An 8,477-nucleotide genomic window follows, 5' to 3' on the forward strand; every position below is an offset into this window, starting at 1 on the left:
GAAAGCATTGTTCGAGAGTCTCACAGGAAACACATCCCCTTTACCCTGGAGCGGCTACACACCGCATTTCTGCTAAACACACGCTGCACACACACACACACACACACACACACACACACACACACACACACACACACACACACACACACACACACACACACACACACACACACATCCAGTGACAAAGTGCATCTGCTGTTGTCTCTCACACATTTGTTTAGAGCTGTTTAAACGCTGCTTGATCTGTGCAGATTTCTCTCCTGATTCAGACCAGAACACGTTTTCACTGGAGGAAGTGTTATAATGGATTATAGACTCTATGTGTTTGAGTTAAAAACATCTTAATGCTGGATGTGTTTCATCTTTTGTCTTCTCCAGATGTTCACTGATGGACTGGAGTGCTGTGGATTATTGTTATGATTTTATCAGACTCTCATTCTGACGGCACCCATTCACTGCAGAGACACTGATGCAATGCTACATTTATATCTATATCTATATCTTGGACAGACCAAGATCCTTAGCTTTAAAAAACAATCTCAAAAAGACGTGCACTTGATTTATTTCTGCACTCCTGTAGACTTCAAGCCTCAACACAACACAACATGAGCAGAAGCAGCGCTGATGAATCTCTGAATACAGTCATGTCTCGGGCCCCCGAGGGCCTCAGCGAGCTCGAGAGCCTGCAGTAATTCATCTGTCAGCAGAGCAGCTCCTGTCTGAGCCTCTGAAGGCACGTGATGATCAGAGATTCCTGCATCAATCGTCCAAACGGTGACAGAAAGAGAGACAGCAGCGCCGCGGGAAAGAGCTAAACTTCAGTCAAAACAGCCTTTCAGTTCATATTAAATGATAGTATATATACAATATAGTATGAAACTACTTTTTCACAACCTGCTTTTTGAAAATTGTAATAATTAAGATAAATGTAAAAAATATTTCATATATATAAAAAATTCAAATACTTTTATTTTTTGAAAATGTATATATTTTTATGTCTTACAATTATTAAATTATTATTATGTTAAATGTATTAGAAAATAAATATTGTAGAATTGCGTATGTATTATATACTTATTTTATTTGAAAATATATGTTTAAATTCATTAAAAAAAATATTTAATTATATGCAATTTTTTTAAATGTATATAATTTATTTTATGACAACTATTATATATTTTTTTTAAACTTATAATGAATAATTATTTTAAACTGATATTTTTATATATATTATATTATTTTGAATTTGCAGAAGATTATTTTTTTGATGTTATTTTATATAATTTTGTTTTCAAACTTTATACATTTATTATTTTTTTGACATTTTATTTTAATTTAGTAAAATTATTTATTTTTAAATTATATACAATTTTATTAGTTGATAGAATAGTTGCATTTATTTATAAAATTGAGTATTTAACCCAGTATTTGTGTTTTTCTTCGCAGCATGTTAACATCAAACTCTACTCGCTGTGAATTGACTGCATTGACTTACGAGGTTTCATTGCTTTAGACCACGAGACGTCTCACTAGGGTTCGGAACGAGCCGTTTTGTACCTTTTTCAACACATAACTAGGCTTTAGAGCTTGAAAATAACATAATTAGCAACATGAAATCCAAAAATAACCAGGAGCGCCGACTGAGACTGAACTCCAGCTGGAGTTACACAACCAAGAAGATAAATAAATCAAGGTTGAAGAGAAAGACAGAATAAAAGAAGAGATAATGAGTTAGAGAAGCCAAGAAAGGAGAGCAGATGGCAACAGCCTGCGGGGGTTTACTTTTAGTCCTAGTATTTCATCATGATTCTCAAAATCATGCCCCATGCAAAACAAGGTCCTGTAAAAAAAAAAATGAAAAAGAATAAAAAATAAATAAATAATAATAATAATAAAAAAAAAAAAAAAATTATCACTTTTTTTTAAACATGCCTGTATAATTTTTATACATTTTTATTTCAGTTTTAGCTATTTTAATACATCAAATAGCAATATATTTTATTTCAGTTAATATTAATTTTATTTCTAGTAACAAATAGGTTTTTTAATGGTTTTAGTTTACTATAATATTGTGAAACTATTATTTTTTATTATTTAATAATTTTTTTTTTGATAATTTCTGTTTTTTATGTTTTAGTAATTTTGTTGTGTTTTGTCATTTGTACATTTGCATCCCATAGGTGTAATGGTTTTTATACTGTACAAACTGTATATTCTATGGCCCTACACCAACCCTACACCTAACCCTAACCCTCACAGGAAACTTTGTGCATTTTTACTTTCTCAAAAAAACTCATTCTGTATGATTTATAAGCGTTTTGAAAAATGGGGACATGGGTTATGTCCTCATAAGTCACCCTCTCCTTGTAATACCTGTGTCATACCCATGACATTATACAGAGTTGTGTCTTGATATGACACAAAAACAAGAGCACACACACACACACACTGGCGTGTTATGAAGTTATCACACTGGAGGAAAAGAGCGCAGTAAACAGGAAGTGAGAGCGAGGAGTCGCTCCGGTGTCTTTGGGGTCAAACAACTCGACCAGATTCAGGAAACAGTGCGGCCAAAACAAACACCACACACTGAAAACTCTTTTGTGTCAACGAGTGCTGAAGCAAGACGTAATGTGATTATGATCCAGCGCACAGAAACACGTTCACAGGATCTCCTGACCGACCCGAGACGACTCACCATCATGTGCTCCTGATAGAACTGATCTCCGATCAGCTGGAGCTTCTGTCCGATGAGGGTCTCCATGCTCCGCTCGGGCCGCGCCGCCGGCTCCATCATCCGCAGGTTCTGCCAGAGCACCACGTCTGGAGGCCGAGAGCGGCTCGGCGGCGCCAGCAGCAACAATCCTGCGCTACCTGTTCAGAAAACAAGAGTACAGAGCACTGGAGATGACACCAGGCGCAGAGACTGAACATTTCTGGACCTCTAGTGGCACCAAAAGGAACTGCAAGCATTCCTACAAGTTGAGTTGCTCAATCAAGATTAATGTTGTGAAATATTTAATATTTCTTTCTTAAGTTTCAAGTTGCATGGGCAATTTAAATGTTTGTATTACGGTAAAACAAATGCTAAAGTAATGGTAAAACACTGTAAAGATGCTACAGTAAAAAAGAAACATTAAATGTTTAACAGTAAAATAACTTACTATATACAGTGAAAAACTGTAATAGTTTGATGTCATTATACTGTAAAATACTGTACAATTTTTGAAAGTGAAAAATATATATATATATTTTTTTTGTAATTTTTTTGTAATTTTTAAAAAAGCCTGTAAAAAAAATAATTTCAGAATTTGTAAAAAAAAAATGTTTTAAAAAATAAAAATATATATATATATTTGAAAAAAAAGGCTTTAAAAACAAAACCAAAAAAATATACCTTGAAAATCATTACTATGCATCGATATTCATTTGACAGACGTTTTCAGTGCATGCATCATGCTTTAGTGACTTTTTCCACCAGCACTGATTCTACAGTAAGCGATGCATGGTTTGCATTGCAAAGTGACTGGTTACACACACAGGTAATGAAGCCGCTGAGGTCAGGAATACACGACAGCGAGAGAGAAACACACACTCATCTAGAGATTCAGTGGCTTACCGTAGAAGAAGCGTGTGTGCTCCACATGCACTGGGCAGGGCAGCATTACGCTGGGTGATGCAGGGGGTCTCCCGGCTGTCTCTGTCTGCTTTAACTGAACCTGGGAGGAAGGCCAGGGCCGTAGACCCTTCCTGTGCACATCATCCTCATCCTCATCCATCAGACGAGCTCCTCACCTGAACACAAGAGCAGAGCAAACACGTCACACTAACACAACAACACAAGTTTCCAATAAACCCTTCATGACACTTATGAGTATTACTCAGCTTTCTCTCAGGCCATAGAGTGTCTCATCATTCGGAAGTGTGGTGTTCAGAAGTGAGTGTGTTGTGTGTGTGTGTGTGTGTTTATGTTACAGAAACATGTGTCACACACCGCGAACTATCGCATTTGATTTCCTCAATGAAAAAATTATGCTGCAAAAAGCAGAGCAACACGCAGCTCCCTCTACTGCTGCAGACACACACACTAACACACAAACGACAATCCATTCATGAGCGCCGGGTGGAATCAGTCCAAAATCACCCTGGCCTTGCTAATTCATCTCCATCTGAACTCTTAAAGAAAAAGAAAAAACTTCTAACAATGTTACCAAAACTAACCCACAAGAGACTCTCAACAACAAACCATAGTTTCACATCTACCACTACTAACAAAACATACCATGCATTTCTGCACTTGAGAAAATGCTTTATTTAGCTTAGAAATGTGTATTTACTCTTCAATAATGTAAATATCATGGTATAAAAAGAGCAAATATCCATGCATAAATGCATGCATAAAAACATAAATAAATGCATGCATAAATGCATGTATAAATGCACAAATAAGTGCATGTATAAATGCATGCATAAAAACATAAATAAATGCATCCATAAATGCATGCATAAAAACATAAATAAATGCATGTATAAATGCATGCATAAAAATATAAATAAATGCATGTATAAATGCATAAATAAATGCATGCATAAAAACATACATAAATGCATAATTGTTTTGCATGCTGTGTTTTATCTGTAGTATACTTCCCTGTACTGTATGGTGTATTTAAGACCTATTTCCATAAGAGCAATCAAACTTGGCCAATAAATTTCGACTTGAAGGCGTCTAAGGGTTGCAGTGATGGTGGAGTGATTTGCTTTGTGCTGACGCCTCCCATTGAGCTTCTGTAGCACTACTGACCCAGTGAGAAAACACACACACACACAAACACACACACACACACACACACACACACACACACACACACACACACACACACACACAAACCAGCCTGAACACCACAAAACACACACACACACACACACAAACACACACACACACACACACACACACACACACACACACACACACACACACAAACACACACAAACCAGCCTGAACACCACAAAACACACACACTATCCAGCACAGCTTGGCTAAACTGCCTTGCTTTAAAAACTGCATGACTTCTTGATAAAAACAAACTACAGTCCAAAAGAAATGAGAAATGAGTGACTGTAACCAGTGTTTAGATGTTCACTTCTTCATCTTTCCATCATCAATATCCACATGTATTGCTCTCCTATTATTATAGTTCTCATCTCCATATCGTAATTGCATTTCAGTAGTTCAACAACAACATTGTTATCTTATCATAAACAGTTATTTAGACAATAGAAATCACGTAGAATACCCATGAAACACACTGACAGGGATAATAAAGTGTTTATGACACTTGTCTCCAGCACTTTAGACAGCCATTATTAATGCAAATCAGATTTGAGATGTGATTTTCTAAACGCACTATGAGGATTACAAGGGCTGTGTCTCAAATCCTAATGTGCGTCTTCATAGACAGCAGCAGTTTCCTCATAGACTTAAACCAGTTAGATCCAAACGCTGCTGTCTATGTAGGCAGCTCACTAGGTTTTGAAACAGCGCCAGTGTGCCGGTTTAGACAACAATAACATCTTCAGTGATTTTTATTGCTTAATGAAGCTTTGTTTATATAAGACACTCTTTAACATGAAAGCTCACAGTAAATATTCTCAATAAACACGAGTGTCTACACAAACACATTTAATAACAACACGCGATACTGTATTTACACTCAGTGAATATTAAAACAGAATAAATTCATAATAAAACAAATATTATGGCATTTCCCTCACCGTGCCTCCTTCTGACGAACTTCATGATGAGTAAACGCGTCTTACCTGTGTGTTTGTATCTTTTCCAGCGTAATAAAAATGTTTAAGTGAAGTGAAGTTAAGAAATATCAGCTGCTCGCTCGTGCGGTGCGCGCTCCTCGTCGGCTCTCTTCATTCTGCTGTCGGCGACGCTGAGCTCGCTCCCGTGTTCGAGCGGCGAGGCCACGCCCCCCGTGCGGACGTCACGCACACACACGCACGCACGCACGCGCACACACACACACACACACACACTCGCTCACCCACACACACACACACGCTCACCCACCCACCCACACACACACACACACACACACACACGCTCTCTCTCTCTCTCTCTAAAAGGGACAGGAGCATTTAAATTAAGAGGCTGTAATGACGTGATGGTTTTAGACACAACTTGGCCAAAATAGGTTTAATTTAGGATTAAATCAAGAGCAAGTGTATCACGATGATAGGATAATTTGAACTATTTCTGATTGATGAATGAATGAATGAATGAATGAATAAATAAATAAATAAATAAATAAATAAATAAATGTTTTATTTATTCATTGCTTGCTTGCTTGGTACTTAAAAACAATAATAATAATAAATAAATTAAGTACATGAAAAATTAATTTGAGTGTAAAGGATTTAAAACGTGAGATCAATTATGTACTACTGTAATACAAAAATATTTGAATGCACAATTCAATACTGAAAAATTCAACAAGACATCATCAGTAAGCATTAACAAGCTAATTTACTCATGAATCGGCGTATTGCTTAATTTAACACCTGCCACGAAGGTGTTATTTTAGAGAAACGGTGTTAAAATACAAACTGAGGTCATGTCACTGTAGACTGTGTTCAGGATCACCGTCCTGCTGTGCTTTTGTGTGCAGCGCTATTGTCATGCGTTTTTCACAAATGGCCCGTTTAATTACTTTACTGACCGAATTCATAATCTAACGTGGAGACTATAAACTCAACAAATCTTAGAAAGAAGAATAGCACAAATAGTTGCATTGAACACTTCAGATTTACTGAGAATAAATGCATTCCTGGCATACTGTGTATTATCATTCAGGATGATTCTGCGCCTGTGCCTTTAAGACTGTCAATCATGTGTCTTGCGGCCAATCAGAGCGTTTGTTTTGGTCCCGCCCTGCTGTGCTGTATTCACACACGTGGATGGGAAATTCCCCCAGCTGTAGTGTTTGTGGTTTCTCTGCTGTGAATTCATCACATGATGTTTCAGTCAAACAGAAAGACTGGGTGATTTTACGACACCGGAAAAAACTACCCCACAAGCTGAGTTACTTAGAAAACCAACTTCATAACAGGGGGTTTCTACTCTACTCATACACAGTAATAGAGCTGAAAAGGCAGCTTTTCAATGGCGGAAATGCACCAGTTTTTCTTGTAGATGTTCTGACGTATAGATAGATATTTTCATAGCATTTATTTTCCCATCACAAGACAAGTGTAATGATGCTTGTAAAGTACTGCTGCGTGTCTTTGAAAGTGTCATGTGAAAATACACGAGGAAGGTTTTCTCATTTATCTGCTCTGTCTGTTGCAGGAAATAGATAATGATTTATTTCTCATCAGTATGAAAATGACTCTTATAGATGATGTATAACTGTAGGCTGAAACTGAGAAACAAGTTGCAATGGGTTTTGATTCAATTACTGGTTCAAAAGTTTATTCTATGACATAAAATACATCAGTAAAACCCACTCTTGTAAAGTGTTTGTAAAAAAAAGACTGAAAGAGTTAATGAATCTTAAAGGAACAGTTCACCCGAAAAAAAAAAAAAAATTGCTGAAAATGTCCTGACCCTTAATTAAACTTAAGGTTTCTCTATTTATTAATTTATAACTATAAATATTAATTGTTTTATCAATTTATAATTTATATTAAATATAATTAATTATAATATAATAATAAAGAGTATTTATATTTTTCAGTTATATTAACAAAACAGGTCAGATTTCCGCTCTCCAAATTGATTAATGATTAAGTAAATACTGCTAATAATTAACTATTTACATTTATTTGATAAAAAATGTACTTATTCAAACAGCTTAAAATCAATGTGAAAAAGAAATATGGTTAAAATATGACTAGCTATGAAACAAGCAATATTTAATAAGTTAAACTTTATGCAATTGAAACAATCTGAAATATAAACCTGGCTGTATTAAAAAAAAAATCAGTTTACTAGTACTATTAGAGAAATGAGTTTCTGTTTGATTTATGTGTGACTGACAAATATGCATTACATAAACGGTCTAATCCAAATGCATGGGAACTTTATATGCAATGTCAATATTTTGTGAACGTACCAACAATCATATTGTGATGTAGTGTGTGTAATCCAGACATGTGACGCCAGAGTTGTTTTGTTGCTAAAACACGTCACTCATTGAAGCGCAGGTAAAGGTAACTTTATATATTTGAGCGATCGCCTGGTTTGGCCTGTGTAAAGCAGACGAGTGTTTGTTTTGGTGGTTGTTAAGGCAGGTTTGTTTGGTTTTCTATCTGGCCAGACCAATGTAATCTTGATTCTGATAACAAACACTGTGCAAACTCTCTTTCTGAACACATGCTGAAGTCTAATGAAATATTCATTTGGCAGTGAGTCTGTGCGCTGCTGTAATTGCTGCGGTGTGAGGGAATGTGGGGTCATCGTGCGA

General features: G+C 36.0%; 1 protein-coding gene across 2 annotated transcripts in view; it reads right to left on the minus strand.

Moving 5' to 3' along the window:
• LOC132144586 (bcl-2-modifying factor-like) overlaps positions 1 to 5,932 on the minus strand; it is a 15,288-nt gene extending 9,356 nt beyond the window's left edge. The window contains exons 1-3 of one of the 2 annotated variants that reach the window (XM_059555150.1): positions 5,821 to 5,932; positions 3,620 to 3,795; positions 2,699 to 2,874 (exon numbers count right to left, since the gene is read on the minus strand). In XM_059555150.1, the coding sequence (XP_059411133.1) occupies positions 2,699 to 2,874; positions 3,620 to 3,779 (336 nt within the window). In that variant the 5' untranslated portion in view covers positions 3,780 to 3,795; positions 5,821 to 5,932. Of the gene's footprint in view, positions 1 to 2,698; positions 2,875 to 3,619; positions 3,796 to 5,775 lie in introns of both variants that reach the window. The other variant, XM_059555149.1, reaches the window with a different exon arrangement.
• Between the last annotated feature and the right edge of the window lie 2,545 nt (positions 5,933 to 8,477).

The sequence above is a fragment of the Carassius carassius genome, chromosome 8, assembly GCF_963082965.1.
Source record: "Carassius carassius chromosome 8, fCarCar2.1, whole genome shotgun sequence".
Taxonomy (NCBI): domain Eukaryota; kingdom Metazoa; phylum Chordata; class Actinopteri; order Cypriniformes; family Cyprinidae; genus Carassius; species Carassius carassius.